At 42.3% G+C, this 21,895-nt stretch overlaps 1 protein-coding gene across 4 annotated transcripts in view; it reads left to right on the top strand.

Annotated features, from left to right (window-relative positions):
• LOC149859744 (uncharacterized) overlaps positions 1 to 21,416 on the top strand; it is a 40,062-nt gene extending 18,646 nt beyond the window's left edge. The window contains exons 2-5 of one of the 4 annotated variants that reach the window (XM_090058432.1): positions 6,528 to 6,620; positions 14,244 to 14,292; positions 19,316 to 19,397; positions 20,208 to 21,416. In XM_090058432.1, the coding sequence (XP_089914558.1) occupies positions 6,528 to 6,620; positions 14,244 to 14,292; positions 19,316 to 19,329 (156 nt within the window). In that variant the 3' untranslated portion in view covers positions 19,330 to 19,397; positions 20,208 to 21,416. Of the gene's footprint in view, positions 1 to 6,189; positions 6,621 to 7,832; positions 8,254 to 14,243; positions 14,293 to 19,315; positions 19,398 to 20,207 lie in introns of those variants that run through there. The other 3 variants (XM_090058431.1, XM_090058430.1, XR_016443644.1) reach the window with 3 other exon arrangements.
• Positions 21,417 to 21,895: the final 479 nt, after the last annotated feature.

Below are 21,895 nucleotides of genomic sequence, written 5' to 3'. Positions count from 1 at the left end.
TAATCGGAGGGCTGGATGATGGACTGGAGCATCCCCTTCACATCCTGAATCTTCGCTCCGGGCAGTCAGTAGACCTCACGTGCTGAGGGATCCTGGCGACAGATGGGGCCCTCCGTACCTCTCAGGATGGAGTCACCAATCACGATGACGCGACGCTTCCTCCTCTTAGGCCTCTTGACTCCCGCCGCCCGCACAGGACATTGTGTGCACAAAGTCTCCTCCCTGGAATCTTCCACTGCTCCCTCCTCCTCCAGGGCTGCCAGGACCTCATATCTGTTCTCCAGATGGACAGGAGGAACTGGTGCCGCAACATGGTTAATAGCCCTGGCGCGGGAGACTGTCTGCCACTCAGCAGTGGAGGGCTCATCCCGGGCTGCCCTCTCCTCTGTTGTATCACCCTGCAGAGAAAGAAAATACCTATCAATTTCCTCCTCTGCCTCACGGATTCCCCTCAGCCTGCTAACCTCCTCCAGGAGCTCCTGCACCCGCTCCTCCAGGGTCCTAAGGCGGATACCTACAGGACAGGTGCAGGAGTCCCCAGTCCCTGCCCCCCCAGACCTTGCCAGGCAGTTCCCGCAGGCCAGGGGGTTGGAGGACGGCAGCCCCCCCGAGGGCTCTGTCTGGGTGGAGGCCTCGGACAAGCCCCGGGAAGGCCGCGCCCCCCGGGCAGGGTCCCTGGCAGAACTCCGTGTCGACATCTTATTAGCAATAAGATATCTTATTAGCAATTGTTTGTTCCAGGTAAAGGCAATTCTGCACTGAAAATGTCATATGGCTCAAGATACAAACATTCCTAAATCAGATACTGTAGATCTCCATTTTCCATAATCTAAATACGTCTTGAAAACATCCATGTCTATTTTTATCCTGAACTGTGAGTTCAGATTATTAAGGGAGAAGGTGTTATGTTTGAATATCAACTTTAATATCTTTGCAATACAGAAATTGGATGAATTTCTATTTTTCCAGTTCTTTGCTACATTATTTAAAAAAATGCTAAAGGTCAAAATGGTGCCTTTCAGCACCAGACAGTGCCTGTCAATAATTAAATATGTATCTGCTGTTTAAAATAATCCATATGTAAGAGAATGCACTGTCCTCTAACTGTTCCTGTACTAAGGCTATAACTTGTGGGAGCTGAGATTCTTGGAGCAGTGGGGATAATATGTGACAGGACAGGAAATACTATTGGTATTTAGATGTGTATCCCACTCTATCTGGAAAGGCTCTGAGCAGCTTACAAGAAATGAAAAACAGCAAGAGTAGATTCCCCAAATGACATCCCAATACTAGAAAACGCCATCCCACCCCTGTCACCTTTAAGAGCAAACCCTTCATCAAAGTTTTCTGTTCTCCTTGTTTCTTTTTAATGTGAGGTGAGGGGGTAGACTCAATGCTCGTTGCTCTGTCACATTATTTCCCACCCCTGCTTTTTCCATTTTCCGAGTTGTAAATTTGCTTTGGCTTTTGTTGTCATCTAAATATACAGGCACTCTGAAAGCCAGAAGATGTTGCTGCTTACATCTGATATAAAAAGGAATGTATGGAGCTGGGTCTCATTAGAATACTGTTGGCATTTCATATTTCATGCATGGTTCTAGCAGCTCCTCTAGTGGCTTTGTGTAGAAGTTGAATAGCATGGCACAGAGGAGTCTTTCTTTTGGGGCTGTGGAGGTGGCAAGACAATTGAATTACAACTGATAAAAATGTTTCAGGGCACCTTCATCCACCACTGGAACTCCTTGGTGGTATTACTAGGAGTATTTGTTAGATAACAACATTAAACAGTATAAAAAGATCCAGCAGGAAGAATATGAATGTATGTTAAGGCTGTGCGAAACAAAAGCATTCCATTTTGACGGCTCGATGGAACAGCATTTTGTTTCGACTTTTGTTTTGAGTTGAAACAGCTGTTCCATATCGTTCTGTCAAAACAGTTTTGCATTTTGAGCCTGTTTCGAAGTTTTGCCCATATAATGGCGAAGGCTGAAACAGGCTATAACTTTGTCATTTCCTGCCTGATTTTGATGAAACTGGCAGGAATGGTAGCCCCTTCTGAGGGGATAAAGCCTGCCAGGATTCAAGGAGATAGGTGTAAAGGGTTCAGAGAACCTGCACCCCAAAATCTTGAGAGCCAAACTCCTGTCACTTGTCAAAGCCTGTCAAGTCTCAGTGAGATAGGTGCAGTGGGACTCTGAGTTCTGGAGCCCTGCAGCTCTGGCTGTTGACAGGCAAAACTTGTGACATGGGTGCTTCATAGATTCATTGATTGTAGAGTCGGAAGGAACCACAATGGATCACTGTGTCTGACCCCCTGCCTCTGGCAGGAAAGAGCACCGAGGTCAGATGACCCCAGCCAGGTGTCTATCAAGCCTCCTCTTGAAGACCTCCACATTAGGTGATAGTGCCACCTTTCTTGGAAGCCCATTCCAGATTCTGGCCACCCTTACTGTAAAAAAAAATTCTTCCTAATATGTTACCTAAACCTACTATCCACTAGTTTTCACTCATTATTCTTAGTTACTCCCTGGGGCGCTCTGGTAAATAGCACATCACTAATTCCATGTTGTCTTCCCTTGATAAACTTATAGGCGGCTACAAGGTCTCCCCTCAGATGTCTTTTGTGAATGCTGAAGAGATCCAGATCTCTCAACCTCCCCTTCTAGGGTTGTTCACAGAGGTAACTAATCATGCGAGTGGCCCTCCTCTGGACCTTCTCAACTATGACTCCAAGATCTCTCTCAGCTTCTGAGCTGCTGAGGATGTCATCCCCCAACCTATAGGTGTGCTGGGGATTCCTCCTTCCTAGGTGGAGTACCTTACACTTATCTTTGTTGAATTGCATCCTATTTTGTTCTGCCCATTGATCCAACCTGTCCAGGTCAGTCTGTATCTGCTCCCTGCCCTAGCGTGTTAACTTTGCCCCATAACTTGGTATCATCTGTGAACTCAGCAAGGGTGCTCACCACACCCTCATCCAAATTTCTGATGAAGATATTAAATAATACTGGTCCAAGGACTGAACCCTGTGGGACCCCACTGCCCATCTCCTTCCAGGCTGAGAATGACTTGTCCACCACCACTCTCTGGCTGCAGTCCCTAAGCCAGTTGGCCACCCACCTGACTGTGTAGGCGTCCACTCCACAGCCCGCTAGCTTCCCTATGAGAATAGGATGCAGAACTGTGTCGAAGGGCTTCCTAAAATCCAGGTAAATGACATCACCCTCAGCTCCTGTGTCAAGGTAGTGTGTGACCTGGTCATAAAAGGCTGTAAGGTTTGTCAGGCAGGATCTACCTGTGATGAACCTGTGCTGGTTTCCTTTCAGCATCATTTCCCCTGCTAGCCCTTCACAAATGCGCTCTTTGATGATTTTTTCCAAGTATTTTCCAGGGATAGAGGTAAGACTGACTGGCCTAAAGTTATCCAGATCATTCCTTCTCCACTTATTAAAAATGGGCACCACATTAGCCCTTTTCCAGTCCTCAGGGACCTGGCTGGAGCACCATGAATGCTCAAACAGCCATGACACTGTGACACAAACAGCTTGTGACACTCTGTCTGGCTTGCGGCGGGAGGGAACCACTGCAGGCCTGGCTGCCAAGCTCTGCTGCAGCCATGAAGCCTGCCAGCTCTCAACGAGATAGGTGCAGCCAGACTCTGGGTTCTGGGGCCCTGCATCTCTGGCTGCTGACAAGCAAAACTCATGATGTGTACTTGTGACCCTGTGTCTGGCTTGGGGTGAGGGGGAACCACTGCAGGCCTGGCTGTCAGGCCCTGCTGTGGTCATGAAGCCTGACAGCTGTTAACAAGATAGGTGCAGTAAGACTTTGGGTTCTGGGGTCCTGCACCTCTGTCTGTTGACAGGCAAAACTCATGGCATGGTGCTCATGACACTGTGTGTGTCTTCAGGTGCACTCATCCTGGCTCTGGGGCCTCTACACCACGTGGCAGTGTGACCCAGTGAGGCCTCCTCCTCCCCTACAGTCTCATCCCAGTCCATCACTGTAACCAATGGCAGGTGAAAATAACATACCTGGCTCAACAGCAATAGCACTAGCAGAACCCATCTAAGGTAGCCAAATTAAACTGTCACAAAGCCTTTCTTGTTATAAATGTATTGGCAGAAAGAAGTAAAGATGTTGTGTTGGATATATGTTACTCATAGTGTGTGTAATGGCTTATCTTGTGTTTTTATGTTTGTATGTTTATTATGAAAAACAATGGAATAATTAGAGAAATATCTCTTAGGAAGCTTTCAGGTTGAAAAACCCTTTGTCAGGCTGAGGAAGTACCTGCAGTTGGTGTGTCTCCTGGTCCTGGATGGAAGGAATAGTAAAGAAGCCAGAGGCTGGCCTGGCACACAGCACAGGCACAAAATCCAATCAGTGAAAACTGAAATGGAGGTGTCAGGGGGTGAGGGACAGGGTGGTGTGGAGAGTAGAGGGGAAAGGGAGATGTAGCACTGCGGGTAAAAGTGCAGAGATACTTGGAGAGTCAGATGCCCAGCAGGTTGCAATGTGTCTTCACCGACACAAACTCAGCTGCCTTTGTCCCTCATCTGAGTGTTGTGTCACACGGAGGCTGTGAGAGTGTTTGTGCTTCAAATTGCAGTGTCATGTACAGGTATCGGAACTCACTTTAGAAAAGCAGTTTAGCTGTGGCAACCTAGATATCAATGCAAACTAATTTAGCCTGCCGACTAAGGTAGTAAGATAGCGTATTCTTGGATAATTTATCCTGCTGAAACTAGAAAAGATTATGTCCTACATTATTTTTAAGGCTTACTAACCAATTAATGCTGGATGAATGGATTAATTATAAACTAACATCCTAGACTTGCAAACAGCTATGAACTGGTGGTATTTTTATTTTTTGAGCCACAGTCAAATTTAGAGGACAGCTTAGTTCAAATTAATGATACAATTTTCTCTACTATTGACACTAAGGGACACATTCTCTGCACCATCCTGATTCCACTCAGCTCAGAAGATTGGGATGGGGGAAAGCTGTCAGGGAATTTCATAATGCTCTTTTTGGTCCTAGGCCTAGGTTAGACCACAGCCAAATGGAAGTTTCTAGAGTGATTCCCCTGCCTATCTCACCATCTACGCTGAGCTGGAGGCTGCAAAAGTGACACGTAGAACCTGATTAGGCTCATTCTGGGCCACCTAAAGACTCCCCTGCTAGCCAGAAATTATTTCTACTCCTTTTGCACTACCTGAATGCTGCCAAAGGAACTGATACAGACTCAGAATCTTCCCTTAATTCTTAGTTTAGATGTATTTTTAACAGAAAACTCCGGGGCTCCCTGGTTTATAAAATGGTAGTCACAATAGAATAAGGAAAGATTAGATCTGTACATCTTCTTAAGACACAGGTGATTATGGTGCCCAGTGGAAACTAATATTCATAAATGATTGGCTCTTCTTTATTGCAGCTGTTCAGATTTTTAAAAAGTGCATCTTTCTAACCATGACCAGATAGAATTAGGAATATAAAATTAAAAGTAATGAGGGCAAATACTTCTGAGGCAATGCTGAATTTGCCATGTGATGCTTTCTGCAAATATATGGCATATAGTGACCATTGGTTCACCTGGTTAGATTTTCTGTGTGTCATCTGTGAGTGTTAAGACAACCTTCCTTATTTTTAGCATCTTCCATTGCAATTTGTATTCCCTTTGAGGGAGGGTAATTGAACAGAGCATCCAGAGCATCAGGAGTGAATCATTTAACCAAGTCAGGTGGTGATTAAGGCTTTCAGAATATTTGCATCACAGCAAGATGCATATGTCAGATTTTGCAAATGAGTATTACACGCAGCATTGAAGATTAAAATGAGAAATGAACCAAGTGTGAAACAGTGGCTGACTGTGCTGTGACAGATAAACAGCCTTGTCCTCATTGATTTGTAAGTGACAAAGATCTGTTAATTTGGTTTTGCCACTGATAGGAATGATTTGGGAACTTCATAGAACCAGATAAGGAATATCTGTAAAAGAGCAAATAAAAAAGAATCTGGAATAAAACTACGTGATACTCAGGAACTCTTTGTTCTCTGCAGTGCACTGCACATTCACTGTAGAAACAGAATTTTTTATGGATGGTAAACTGGGAGGGGCATAATGTCATCAGAGTCTGATATCAGTGGAATGAACAAAATACTTGCAGAGCATATTGCTCCAAGAACAAGAAAACAGACATACCACCCCAGTTTGGCAGAACAAATTCATAAAACAAATTGTCTTTTGCTGGCAAAATCATGGTTCCTTCATGTCATGAATAATCCATTTAGGACTGAAGTGACTGGATGACATAATAATGTATTTTTAATCTCCTACACATCCCTTCAAGAACTGTTAGCGGAGCATCCCTCCTGTGAGACTGCTAATGGGCTCAGTGAACTGAAGACTTGGCACTGTATTCTTGCTGTTGTCTGCCTATCCCAGCATTCTGATTTTGTCTGCAGAATTCTTTGTTGAAGCTACAAACCCTAGAAACTGACTTGTGCTCTGCATTTTTGCCAGCCCAGGAAGAAACACTTTAGCTGCTGGCTTCCAAAGATCCAGTCGCTTCATCTGTTCAATCCAGTGTGCAAGCTGATGGGGCCAGTTATGGAGGTAAGAACTGATGTGTTCTCATTTGCAATTATAAGATAGCCTGCTGTCTTGTAGTTTAATCTAATGTTTGTCATCCTTTGAGAAGTGAAGATGAAATGTGAAGGCTGACGCACAATATGGTGCTGCCAGTGCTGTGAAATATAAACAAAGAGTAAGACCTGTTATAAGTAGTGGTAACCTATTTTTCATACCTACAAATCTTACTTTTTGAGAGAAGCCTTAAGAATCCTGCATTTTCAGTTTTGATCTGCTTTTGTGACAGTAGAGTTATCGTCTTTATTTTTACCATGTTACATCTGTATTATGTGTGATGTTCTGCTATTTCATGTAATTCTATTTTTGTAATTTTTTTGTCAGAGCAATATCACTTCATTGCTCCTATTATTGATTTTAATTTAATGTATTAGCAGTGAGATTAGTGAAGGTGAGTTTTATAGCATGCTGACTGCAATCATTCATGAATCTCCCTTATCCATCTTGTATATTAAGATGTGTCCCATTTGTTTGTTTGTATATCCATCCATCCCCAACATGGAAACCAGTTCTTGCAAATAAATAACCCTAAGGTTTAGCATCATTTCTGTCATTCTTGGCTTTTACTTGCAGGACTGACAGAAGCAGGAGCCTAGACAGAAGGGGAACTAATGTTTAGGAAAAATAGGTTAAAGTTATCAAGAATATCACACCACACTTTAAACTTGTATGATATGGAAGTTTAAAATGTGTACTATGTAGGGGCCACATCAGGGTAAAGAGGTCAGTATTATAAAGCTTAATCCTTTTACTACAAGGCATATTTTATGATTAAAAGCTCAGTTCAGGAAACCTTATTTCAGAAGCTTCTTGTTTATTTGTACATGGTAATTTTATTTACAGATATTTTTTATAAATTACACTTTTCTACTTTAGACTCTCTCAGATAGATGTAGTGAGCTGCAAAATTAAGAAACACATGCTTATAACTATAATTATTGTAAATCTAAGCCATATCAGTAGTCTGCAAAAAGAGTGAAATATTTTAGCTTTTGAGTTGTTTAGGGTTTTTTTCTGAATGCTGAAACAGAAGTGGGAGAATATTTAATATGACAGCTATGGGATTGGGTAATGAACCTAGTTTCTGACGTGTATTTGAGGTAAAAACTGAAGGCTAGGGAAATGCTTCACAGGGGCAAGATCTCAGAGCTTATACAAAAACTGCACTTTCTCTTCCAGGTATTGATCAACTGATCACCATCACCTTTATAACAACCTTTTTAACATCTGAAGAGTTATGAGCCTCCCTTTACATTTTAGTGAAAGCTCAGCTCCTTATGGATTTTAGCACACACCATGCTATGATAATTCTTGCTTTTTTGCTTTTTTAATTAGTAGCACTGGCTCTTATTCTGTCTCTGAAAAAAATGGAGTCATTTAGGAGTACAGTCAGTTGAAACACAGGTTCTAAGGCCCAGGTTCTGTTATCAGTTATACTAATATAAATTTGGATGTGGTCAAATTTACACCAGGGTAACTGAGATTGGAATCTGGTCTGTAAAGTATATTCTGCCATACTACACCTGTATTATACCATAATCAGTATATCAGGTTATAAGTGTAAATGATCATGCTTGACCATGTACAAAGATGTAATTGCATCACGTTAAAATAAATATGACTATGTTGTATTTTACTTCCATTGTTTCACATTCTGCTTAATAAAAATAAATACTTTTTTCATATACCAGTTAGATAGAACAGATTGGCACAGTGATTCTGAACCAGAGTGCCATGAAGGGGGGCATAAGATGTGGGGAGATATGCAAGGTATGAGGAGACAAGCAAATGAGAACAAGCTCATGAGAACAAGCTCAGGTTTTGTCCTTGCCTGACCAATCCTCTAATCCTACTGCTCTGCTCAAAACTTTTTCTAAGCTGCAGTTAAAATTTCTCAGGGTAATCCATTCCAGTGTTTAACCATTCTCATAGTTAGAAACTTCTTCCTATCTGTGGCAGCAAGGATTGCTGCCCACCTTAAGGAGGCTACAGGGAGCATCCCGAGGGGGATGGAGAGCCGGAACGAGGGACCTCGGGAAGGAAGACACCCCAACAGGGTCCGGCATCGGATTCTGGAGAAGTGAGTGCTGGCTCAGAGGAGGGGGAGCGGAGGCAGTCATAAGGACCCCGCAAGGCACAGGTGAAGGGTCGGGCCAGTGGGGAGTGGAGGACGACATGCTGGGAGGCAAGAGCCTGGGAGGGCCTGGATGAAGGGCAGTGATCGAGGTGGGGTTGCTGCCAAAGCCTCGGGGAACCAGTGTGAAGGGGCTCTGGCTCAGGGGCTGGCAGATGGGGGGAAGTCCATTGCCCCACTTAGGGAGGGGCTAGGCTTAGTAAACTACGTGGTGGTTGGTGGAGCAGTACTGCATTTGGGGCTGCAGATGATTGGCCCCTCGTTGGGGACAAGGCTGAGGAAACCACCCGGGGTACAAGGGGTGTGTGTGTGGGGGGGGGGGCTGTTGAACTGGTCAGGGAGGTAGCTGCTCAGGGAGCGGAGTTAAGAGCAAGGCTAAATCGCAGCAGACGCAACCTGACCCCGTGAGGCGGTAGTACACAAGTGAGGAGGGCAGGATCCGCTGGGAAAGCCTCAAGACATCGATGGGGCGGCCAAACAAAAGGTGGCATGGGCCTGGGGTGCAGGGGTGGTGGAGCCCTGTGAATAACCACCAGGTCAGACCCGGGCACCGAGGAACCCGTCAGGTAACCCCGCCCATTGCGGAACATCAAGACATGGCAGGCGAGAGCGGGATTGTTGATGCGGGAAAGTAGACCTGCCTTGATACTACTAGAGGGCCTGAGAGTGGAGTAACACCTGGCAAGAAAACCAGAGCCACTTCCACGAGAATAGTGAAAGCCCGGTGGGCACACTGCCTTAACCACCTAGTCACAACCATGCATTGCAAAAGTCGAGTAAAATGTAACAAAGTCCTTATTAGCACCCGGTCAACAGCAATTAAGAACAGCAAGCCTCTCTTTTTTTCTTTTTTTTTCTTATTTTTAGTCCAACAAGTCATGGCAGGTGAGAATAGGGTAGATATGCTGAGAAAAAAATCTTAATTAGAGCAGCTGTGACTCAGGGGCCAGTATATCAAGATAGCAAGTAAGCAAACGAACCAATTTGATTAACTATCCCGCTTGCACTATCTAACTTAAATCTCCCTTCCTGAAATTTAAGCTTATTTCTTCTTTTTCTTTCTTCTTTGGGCACAGAAAACAATTGATCACCATCACTTTTATAACAACCTTTTTTGCATTTGAAGAGTTATGAAACTCCCCGTTAAATTTTTCTTCTCGTATAAGAAGACTAAACAATCCTAATTATTCCTTTTTAGCATTATATGTTTATTAGACTTGTTAATTTTTATTGCTCTTCTCTTTACAAATTATCCACTTCTAGCTGAGTTCTCGCCAGTACTCGACAAAATGAAAGAATCACTTCCTGTGGCTTGCATATGACCCCGGCTTTTGGTTTAGGTTTGATATTGGTTTGTAGGTCCATAACTTATGATAACTGGGTCTGATTTGAATTAGAACTGCTACTAGTTCGTGAGTTACAGCTAGGAGAAGACTTGAAGGAATTTCAAAGGTTGGGTTAGACTTAAATCTAGCCCACCAGAATACCATTAGTCATTGTGTGGGCCTTCACTGTGGCTGGAATCAGTTTGCAGGCTTAAATTTGGTTTGGAAATACTCTCCCATACCAGAAGAGTTACCTTGGGGTGATGCAGAGTAGAATTTGGCCTTTAACAAGAGAATGGATACAGAGGAGTTGTGATGAGTGAACACAAACGTAATAATGATGGAAAAAGTCTAACAGATTATCATACACTATAAGTAACAAGGTGAGACTATACGTGACTTATAAAAGGCTAGAAATAGATGTTGCCATATGAGGTGGATCAACCATGACAGGATGTATTCTGGCACAGGTGATCTGCTTCCTTATATGAAATACACATCACCCCTCAAGCCTTAGGAATGCCTGCTTGGCTTTCCCCATATCCTGTGCAGGAATTCAAGGCATATCCAGGATTGGGCCCTCAAGGCCCCCAAAGCACCTGCTCAGAGCAGCTGGAGAGCATGGGCATCTCATGGCTGCTGGTGCTCCTTTGCCATAAAGTAAACAGATATCTGGTAAATAGCGGCACCTTTGTCATGGCCACTATCTGTGATACAACAAGAGGTATGAACATCTGTTTGCCCTTTGTGCCTCCATAAAAATGGTATGGCAGTACAAAGGTGATGAAAGGCAGGGTCTGTTTCTGCCTACCCTAAAAGTCATAGGTCCTCTTAAGCTTAGGGGCTATAGTGTTAGTGTGATTAAGGCCCATCAGTTTCTGTAATCAAGGAATGATATGGTTGTATCCTGCTAAGCTGCCTTTGATTCCCCCACATGTGCTCTGGGGTTGGGCTCATGTATCAGTGTGGGGACACTGATACATGAGACGTGGAGGCACACTAATTAGCGGGTTCTAGCAGGCTTGCACCAGATGCTCTGTTGCGCACTAATTACATCTCTGACACACTGTAATTACATGACATCAGAGCATCCTCCTTGCACATGTACAGGCACCTCAAGTGATCAGGGAATGACCCCAAATGATTACGAACAGGTCATAAACTGCTTAGATGAAGGAATTGAGGTGGATGTCATATACTTGGATTTTAAAAAAACCTTTCATATGCTGTCACATCTCATTCTCATAAAAAAAACTAAACAGCTGTGACTTAGATGATTACATGGTTAGGTGGGTGGCAAGCTAGCTTAGGGGTCACACCCAGAGAGTGGTGCTGCATGGCTCAGTATCATCCTGGAAAGATGTGGGCAGTGGTGTCCCCCAAGGCTTGGTCCTTGGGCCACTGCTGTTCAATATCTTCATCAGTGATTTTGGACAAGGGTGTGATGAGCACACTATCCAAATTCACAGATGACACCAAATAATGGGGCAAAGTAGACACACTGGAGGGCAGGGAACAGATTCAGGAAGCCTTGGAAAGGCTGGAAAAGTGGGTAGAACAAAACAGAATGCAGTTTAACAAAGATAATTGTGGAGTACTGCACCTAGGGAGAATGAATCAGCAACACACATACGGATTGGGGGATGACTTTCAAAGCAGCACAGCAGCAGAAAGGAATCTCAGAGTCATAGCTAACCCCAAGATGAACATGAGTTGTCCATGTGATGAAGTGATCAATAGAGCTAACAGCACTGCATAAACAGATGCATCATGAACAGGTCTAAGGACGTGATACTTCCCCTCTTTGTGGCACTGGTAAGGCCACAGTTGGAGTACTGTGTTTAGTTTTGGGTGCCGCACTTCAAGAGGAATGTGGATAACCTTGAGAGGGTCCAGAGGAGGGCTACTCATATGGTTAGGGGCCTGCAAGATAGGTTCTATGAGGAGAGGTTGAGGGACCTGGATCTCTTTAGCCTCTCTACAAGAAGGCTGAGAGGGGATCTGGTGGCTGTCTACAAATTTCTCAGCAAGGGACAGCAAGGAATAGGCATTAGCATCCTTTGTAAATCACTGCTTACATGACTGTAAAGGATCTTGGAGATCATATAATTCCTTTGCTAACTGCTGCATGTTATTATGTTAAAACCAAAAGAATCTTCCAAACTTGGTTTTGGAAACTTATTTGTTTGAGTTTGAATTGTGGACTAGTGATTGGCTTGTCACAGGAATATAAACTGTAGTATAACTGTCAGCAGGTGAAGACTCCATAAGCTCTAACTCTAGAAGATAGAACTCAATTGAAGTGGAAGGACATTGCAGTATGTGTTAGGTTTTGGTGTCAACTGTAGAACATAAAAATGAGACGTTTAGTATATATGTAACAAAACCCAAACAAACTACATAATCAGAAAATTGTCCAACATCCTTAGCCCTGCTTCCATCCTGTCATCAGTTTGAAAGAGTGGAGTTGTTTATGTCCTAGATCAGATATCTGTAAACTATTCACAATTATCTCTGAAGAAGATTCTAAAGAGGTCTGAATTATTCAAAAACCTCTGTCAAGGCCACAGGTTTATGTAGCTTAGAGACGCCTGAACTAGATCAACATAGACTTCTGTCCAATGACTTGGGGTGATTTCCCTAGAGTTTCTGTGAGAAAGAGTTGTTTATATCACTTTTATCACAGCTTTCTGATAGATAAACAGGGAGGCAGCAAAGCTCAGGGCTCTACAAATTTAAGAAAAATAACCTTTTTCTTCCACTAAATATGCTTAAATTGTCATGGGTGCTTTGGTATTTTTGAAAAAATTTCTGTTTTGATTCTGTCCAAATGCAATACAGTCCAACAGGAAGTAAAAGAGGAGATGAAATCAAAGAAGGGCAGTAGACAAAAGCTGTTCTGTGTTTTGATAGTGAAGAAGAGCTTCTAATAGGTATGGAAGGGAAGAAGTCATTTGAAAGACTTGTGAGAAGGGAGACAGAGTAGCAGGATAGGAAGTGGATCTTGTAACTAGTAGTTCTAAACTGAGTTGCCGTGGCACCCTTTCATGGGTGACATGATACTGGCACTGCTGTGGCCTGGTGGAATTGTTTTACATGTCTCTGCTTCCAGAGGGCACACATGGAGCTGGAGCAGAAAGCTGTTGCAGCAGGAGCACCCGTTCCCTCCTGCATCAGATTTATCTACTAAAATAGGTAAACTGAGACAATACAGCAGAGACTCTCAGCTGGGGTGCTGCTAAATTCAGATAAGTGACATAATCTTGCATGTAAAAAAGGTTGAGAATCATTGGTTTAAACAGGTAAAAGGGGGGATGAGAGGAAAGGGCAGAGGATTTAACAAATGAGTCGAGGAATTCCCAGAGTAGAAGCAGTAGGAAAATGGGACGAAAGGGGTGAATATTAAAACCACTGTTTCAAATAAAATTATGTGCCATATTGGGTCTTTTTGTGCTCCTTCCCTTGATTTTTTTTTTTTTTTTTGGTATTCTGGTGAATGTTAAGATGAAAATCGGCTAGCTTTTCTTCATTTGATCATGACACTTGTGACTGCAACTGTCCTAAAGTAACCAGACATTTTTTTTTTAGTAAGATTCCATTGTCATGATACCATAAAATGGCTTTGAATGAAATGATCTGAAATATCTGTTCCACAGTTTAGTGCAAAATTTCCTTTTTTCTGTTTAAAAAAAAAAATCCTTTTTGAAAATTCACTATTTCAGTATAAATTTACTTTAATCTAAATAAAATATGAAGAGGCACAAAAAGGACTGCTAATGTCCCTACTTTTAGAACTTTTAAAAAAAAGTTTACCATATTTTGTATACATTTTCATTAAATCAGAATATTGAGTTGAAACTCATAAAACATTCTAAATTTTTTGAGTGCCCAAGTCTTAAGAGCATTCATGAGGACTTGATTCTTTCAGGAATAGAAGACTTTGACGCTCATTGTGCAAATCACAATGTGAACAATATCATTCAAGAGGAGGTTACTTATATTCATTAAATTAAATATGCTCGCCAACTTTAAGAGTAGTCAGACCATCATGAACCCTTCAAGAGGTAAGAGGTGGCAAAGAAAAAAATTGCACACAATTATTAACAGGCTCAATTTTTTTTTTTAAATTAGCAAACAGATAATGATCCAGAGATTGCTGTTGGACAAGAGCAGATGACAGGTATACTTTCTGCTGACATTTCAATTCACGCTTGATGGTTTAGAAGTTTTTTGACTGTATAGTCAGCTAGTTCTTCAATAGTTCAGATAATCATGGTCAAAACTGAGAATGTTAGTGATTAATCTTTTATGAAAATGGAAGTGTCTTTATGTAGCTGCATATCATAAAAACCAACAGTGAGCCTTATGAAACAAGGACAGACATATTTGAGATTTCTGGGATCAACTTTTTTATATCTTATGCATCAGAATAATCTAGTCATGAATGGTCACGCAAGCATCATTATTTCTGCTTCTGAAAACCTTCTTAACAAAGGGCTTATTTCTTCTAATAATTCCAGTAGTTCTGAATGACAGAAACAAGAAGGTTAAGATTTCTTCTTTGGATGATAATGGAAGAACATTTTCAGTGTTCCATTTTTCACATCAACTTTCAAAGGGAGAACACAGAGTGCAAAAATAGTTTCCTTATTCCACTTAAGCTGATTCTATTTATTGCTTCTGCTGCAAATTGTTTAACTCCAGAGACTTTGCTTTTGCCAAGAACAAAAGATTCAGACCATGGAAGAGTAGTACTGGAGTGTCTTTTGGCAATTAGCAGTACTTGCTCCAGTGTACTTGCACTTATTCCAGTTTCCCTCTAATATTCAGTTACATCTTACCTAACAAACCATAAAGCCATAAAATGAAGTTTGTGTTAGCTGAGAATAGATTTCTCTTCCTTAGAAGGCCTTTCCTTGCCAAATATGTGAACAGGATCTTTACAAAGCTGGTTAAGTAGAGTATTCTTGAATTTTTTGCCTACATTAAATTACTGTTCTCATTATAGAATTATAATCCTTCTTGAGTCTTGTAAGAACACATATTATGCTTGAGCAACAGAGCACACAGTCTAGAGTTGAAAGGACTCAAGGAAGCAATGGAACTCTGTGAAAATGCCAAAGAGGTACAGAGCTACAAGTGCTGCTAAAGGGAAGTAAGGAGGTAAAAATGCAAAATGCATCCAGTGCATGTATACAAATGAGAGAAATATGGGGAATAAACAAAAGCTGGAAGCTGCAACCTATGAAAAGAACTATGATCTGATTGGCATCGCTGAGACCTGGTGGTTCAGCTCTTATGACTGGATTGTCAACATGGAGGGTTACACTCTGTTTTAGAAGGACAGGGTTGGAAGAAAAAATGTTTGTGCTATTATATATCAAAAACACAGATACTCTTCCCCTGGTTCAGGAGGAAGAACATGGAAAAACAATACATTTGAGTGAAGTTGAAAAAGATGTGGCACTGGTATAATGGCAGGGATTTATTATTGGCCACCTAAACAGGAAGAGGAAGTGGATGAGGCAGTCTTCAAATAGGTGACAAATCTATCCAAAAGCTATGAGATGGGATTGATGGGAGACTTCTATTTTCTGGACACCTTCTGGAAGAATAATGTAGCCAGTTCCTACCTTGTGTGGAGGACAACTTTCTGCTCCAGAAAGTGGAGGATACAAATAGTACCTTAGATCTTGTCCTGACCAACAGGAAAGAACTGGTGGAGGATGTGCAGGTTATCGGTAACTTGGGAGAAAGCAATCCTGATACGGTAGAATTCCAGATCCTGAGATGGGGAAAGCATGTGGTCAGCAAAATTAGGACACTAGATTTCAAAAAGGCGGATTTCATCCAACAAAAGGAGTTAATAGTCATGGTGTCATGAGAGGATATTATGAAGGATAAAGGCACCCAGAAGGGTTCAGAGTGTCTAAGGGGCACATTATTGGAAGCCCAACAAGAAAATGTCCTGACATGAAGAAAACAGAAGAAGAATGACAAGAGACCAATGTGGCTTCACATGGAGCTTCTAAAATGCCTCAAATGCAAAAGAAAAGCATATGGGCAATGGAAAAATGGACAGGTCACCAAGGAAGCATAGCAGGGAATAGCAAATCCATGCTGTCCCTGCAGGTTCTTATGAAAAATTAAATGGTGTCAGACAAACTCGATCTGCTTCTTTGACAAAGTTACTACTTGGGTGGAATAAGGGAATGCTGTGGATATAGTGTAGCTGGATATCAGAAAAACTTTTGACAAGGTCACACACAACCTTCTCATAAATAAATTGGAGAAATGTGACCTGGATAAAAGTACCACAAGGTAGGTAGACAACTGGCTTAATAGCCACATGCAAAAGGTAATTTGAATAGCAGGAGGTTTCAAGTAGAATCCTATGGAGGTCTGTTCAGTGCCCAATACAGGCAAGTCGGAATTTATGCGTATTTAACTTACGCGAATTTGGCTTTAGGTGCTCAGCTGCTGGGGATGGCTGCCAGGCGCCGGCCAGGAAATGGTGTGCAGTGCAGCACTGTGTGGTGCCATGTGGTATTGCCTGCTCAAGTCTGCACGTGCCAGCATGGCTGGGGGGGCTCACGCTCAGCTGGCCTCCTTGTCTGGGCCCGGCGAGCCCGGCAATTTCAGCTATACATGATTTCAGCTATACGCAGTGACCCCCCCTGTAAGTTGCAATTGTACTGTACTGTTCTATGTGTTTCTTAGTGATTGAGCACATGGGGGAATATAAGTGCAATTCAGAAGGATCTCAACAGATTGGAAAGTTGGGCTAGAGTTAACAAAATGAAGTACAATGTGGACAAATTCAGGGTGCTACCCCTTGGTAGGAATAATCAAAAACATGAATATAAAATGGGTGGATGGCAGCACTCTGGAAAAGGACTTGGGAATCTTGATGCAGCATAGATTCAATATGAATCTGCAGTTTGATGCAGCCTCACCAAAGGTGAATGTGGTTTTGGCATGCATCAATGCATTAGGTGCAAGACAGTGAGGTGTTATTGCCCCTCTACTCAGCACTGGCTAGGCCTCATCTCTGGTACTGTGTAGTTCTGGGCTCCACCTTTTAAATAAAGAGGTGAAGATTTTAGAGAGGGATTACAGTGGGCAACAAAGATGATCAAGGGCTTGGAAGGTAAGTTATATGAAAAGAGCCTAGGCATGCTCAGCTTGCAGAAAAAGTTCTTAAGAGGAGACATAATAGCAGTCTTCAGATACTTCAGAAGGGCTGCCTCCAAGAAGAGGGAAAGCACCCTTTTTTTTCTCTTGTGGTAGAGAGGAGGATGTGGACCAATGGCCTGAAGTTGCAGCAACATAAGTTTAGACTGGATATCAAGACAAACTTCTTCGCTGTTAGAATAGCGAGGCAGTGGAATGAACTGCTTAGGGAAGTTGTGGACTCTACATCATTAGAGATGTTCAAGAAGAGGTTGAACAGCCACTGTTCAGGGATGATCTAGGCCTATGTTCTACTATGGGCAAATCCCATGGTTCTGGGCTTTGGTGGCTACCCCTGCCCCTCCCCCTTTTCTGCTACATGTCATGGTGGTTTTAAACTTCCCCCACAGGTATTGGATGTTGGGTACAGCCAGATTAGGGATTTTGACTGTGTTGTGCCAATGCTCCTTCTGAGAACAAACCCATAGTTTCTGCCTGGAGGGTCTTGCTGCTCCATTCAGGGACAGACCAAACAACTTATTTAGGGTCAGGAAGGAAGTTTTCCTCATGGTAAGATTGGTATGGACTGTGGGAGTTTTTGCCTTCCTTTATAGCAGGGGGCATGGGCGTTTGCCCAGGATTTCTTCAGTATTTCATAGAAGCAGAATGTTGGCTGCCATGGTTCCTCTGCTTTAGGTTTGTGCTGTGTCCAAGTTCACAGTAGCTTTATTGGAGTTTAGATTATGGTTTGGATAGGGATGATCCTCTCTCAGGCAGGAGGTTGGATTAAATGACCTCTGGACATCCCCTCCAGCCCTAGTACTCTACAGTTCCATGATTCTTTGGGCCTTAATTGTGTTGGAGGAACAAAAGAGAAAATTCCTCTCGTTCTTTATGTGTAGCAGGACATTGAAAGGCGTGGAGGAAGGGTCAGCACAAGTAGGATGAAGCTGATGTATAGGGTGAAAGCAATCTGTTCTGTTCTAATAGGAGAATAGGTTTTTGTTGCTTCCGAAGCCCATATGCAAGGATCAGCCCCAAAATGAGTGCTGCTTCTAGACCTGTGCAGCTCTACACTGACCACTTGGGCTGGACTTTGGCTTAAACACACCAGCATTTAGCTCAGGGTGCATGCAGAATGTTTCAAAGGGGATGGGCTTCAGTCTTATGTTAGTCAAAACAACATTACCATAATTTATATTTCAGTAATGCCCTGAAAGTATGTTGCAGTACCAGTGGCTTCCTAGTGTTGTTGACCCACGGATAGATCCTGTAGTGAATTTTACACAGTGTTTTTGGGCTTGGCAGAATGTGTCTGACTCATCCAACATTTATTTGGGTAAATCCGATTTTATCTTTTATTAGACCAACTAAAATAGTTGGAAAAACTTCTTTGCACGCTTTCCTGTACTAACACCCTTCTTCAGTCAGAGGGAGATGAGATTTACCCAGAGGCAGATAAGGTTCTTAGGCCAACACAGCTACAGCCAACACCCCTGAAACATCTGTGAATGGGAGAATTCCTTCAGATTTCAGAAGAGATACAGAACACTCATGGTCATGGCTTTTAACCTGAATGTCATGAATTGAAGTTAGGGGATTGTGACTACTCAACCTCTTCATCCTGCTAAATGGAAGGAGGTTCTGGTTAGATACTGATTGGTTCAAGAGGTTTTGGGAGTGGTTCTAGATTGGAAAAGGTTTGATAGTTAGCACCATAGTAGTGGTGGGGGTGGGGGCGAGTTATAGTTATTTCTCATTGTGCACTGTGTTCCATTCATATGCTTTGTTCAGAAATATTCTTTAAAAATACTTGGATGACTACATTGGGAGAAAAACCATAGGCCCTAATTCTGAATGAGCTGTGCACATGCTAAGCCTTATACGCTGTACCTAATTATATTATAAGGCTATAATACCTAAAACTATACAGTGCCTAAAGTTCAGCTTATGCATTGTCTTTGAAGTATCATGGCCATAACGATGACAACAACAACAACATTGATTTTTTTTCTCTCTCTTACGTGTAGCCTTCATATGGTGACAAAACTTCCAATCCTGAAGTTCTGAAATGGATGAATGATTTAGCTAAAGGTCACATACAACTTAGAGGTACATAATCTACATTTCCATTTTATAGTTTTTTCTACCTGTTTCTCTTTCACTACTGGTTTGGGTTAAGTTTCCATACAGAAAATAGAGTATCCCCAAACTCAATCTCTTCACAGTGATGCTCGAGGAAAGTCAGTTCCACCACCAAGAGTTTCCTTCTTGCAAACTGCATTACAATTCTAATTACAAATCCAAATTGCAAAGTCAATGACTTCTTTATGGTGACATGATTCATCTTATAGCTGCATTTGCTGACTTTATTTTTTAAACTCTGTTTAAAGCCCTTATTATTTGATCATAACAATTAATTTAGTCTGACTGAAATTAGATTTAGACAGTCAAATTTTATTCCTGACTGTGTACATACAGATTAATTAACATCTGTGGAAGTAACACATTCTTATCCTAGGGGAAAATTTGGCCACTATCGGGTTTTTTGTGGGGGTTGGGGAGGCTGTTTGGTTTTTCTGGGGGTTGGGGTTGTTTTTTTGTTTTTTGTTGTTGCTGTTTGTTTTTTATTTTTAGGCCATTTAATAATGAAATCCTTTTTAGCTTTTTAGATGCTTTCTAACCATGAATTAAATCATAGTGTTACATTGTCATGCTGTTACAGTTATAACATTAAAATTACTAATGTTAATGTTTAGGGTGGATTTGAAAAGTACCCCAAAGGGGTTAGGAACTCAACTCCCTTTGAATTGCAAAAAGAAGTGTATACCTAGCTCTCCAATATGCCTTTTGAAAGTTATCAAGTGATTTCCCTGCACTGTCACCAGAAATTATTTTATCTTTTTTTTTGTTTTAAATTAGAAAAAAAAGAAAATAGACATGAAATGGCTAAACTACATGTGAAACCCATCATACATCAAAGCACTGACTCAAACATACTTCAAAATAATAACACGCAGCATTTTTCATTTTTAAATCTGATGGATCTGGCAAATATGCCCCCATTCTTAACTTTACTACCAAGAGTAGTTAATTGATTTCAGGTGGTAAACTTCAAGTTGTAGCAAAAGCCCCAGTTTTTCTTTCTTCTTCTTCTTTTTTTTTGCCTTTTAAAATGCATTCCCTCCCCTTCCCCAACCATTTCTGACTTTTTTTATTTCTCTTTCTATTCCCTATCGATAAGTGTAAGTGAGCTAAGACATAGGATAAGCTTCAGCATTTTATTTTGGTAGCAAGTTGTATTTGATTTTTTTTCTCCTTCTTTATATTGTTTAATTATAATGTTTATATTAATTTTTATTGTTCTATATTACTGTTTTACTGGTGCTATATGATTTAGGCCTACATATGTAAGTTAGCGTAAGTCATGTCAAGTTTCCATTTTGTTTTTCAAGTCTCCATCCTGTCCCCAGGCCCGGTTGTATAACACATGACTCACACCTACCCCTCCTATGTAACTTGGTTCCTGAATGAACAGGGATGAATGAGGGTGCTTGAGAGACAATGGCAGTAGGTCTAAAAATAGCTCCCTCTGAATGACCAAACCATCAACACCAATACCTGGACCAACTACTTAGCCCTTGGAACCACCCTCAGCATTCAAGAAGCAAAAGATGAGGCAACCCACCATTGTGCCAAGGCTGCACATGCTCAGTAAGAATACCTGGAACACTCTGGAACAGGACCAACATTGCCTGGACAGGCCCTCCCCATAGGAGATCATAGGTAGTCTGGCCCATAAAAAGGGGTAGTGAAGACTGACTCTTTGGGATTCCATCTGGACCAGCACCATGCCACACCACCTATCCACCCAGAGGCCCTGCTGGTGAACACCCTCTGAACAACACTTACTGGATAGCCTGTCCAGCCTGGACAGGTAGCTATCACCCCCTACCCCCTCTTCAGCCAAGGACTTGGACTCTGCTTCTCTTCCCTACCTGGACACTCCAACCCTTCCACTGAGTGTCTTTCTCCTGCTGCCATTGTGTGTGTGTATGTGTGTGTGTGTGAACCAGTAACTTCATGGGGCTGTGTAGTGTGTTATCTGTTTAATAAACCTGTTATTTTGAAATCCCGAGTTGGATTTTTGTCTGTTTTTTCCGGTTTCCTCCTTGCCACCACTTATGTCCCCCCCGTCTCTAAGCTGTCAGCCTGTTTCCAGACCCAAGCTCGCTGTCCTGGCTGTCTCGCTATCCTGGCTGTCTCGCTGTCGTGGCTGTCTCCTCCTTGCCACCACTTATCTGCGCCGCCCCCCCCCCCCCAGTATCTCAGCTGTCTGCCTTAGTTTCTAGCTGGAGTCTACCTTAAGCCTCAGTTCCTCAGCCAGCTTCTCTCTAGTCCACTGGTTCTAATCTCAGTTCTGGCAACTTTTCACTCCCTACACTTTAACTCTCTCTCTCACTTTAACCTTCCCCCAAGTATCCCAGGTACCTTATGCACACACATACATACCATGCCATCCAAGTTAGGAACTTACCTATGTGTAGATGGGGTGTGTATATATGTCATTGTGTGTATGATATATGAACTGGTGATCTCTGTATGTGTAA

This window comes from Crocodylus siamensis, chromosome 7 (assembly GCF_052110815.1).
Source record: "Crocodylus siamensis isolate JL-2025a chromosome 7, ASM5211081v1, whole genome shotgun sequence".
NCBI lineage: Eukaryota > Metazoa > Chordata > Crocodylia > Crocodylidae > Crocodylus > Crocodylus siamensis.
The sequence above is the reverse complement of the archived record's forward strand: the minus strand, read 5'-3'. Positions and strand labels throughout refer to the sequence as shown.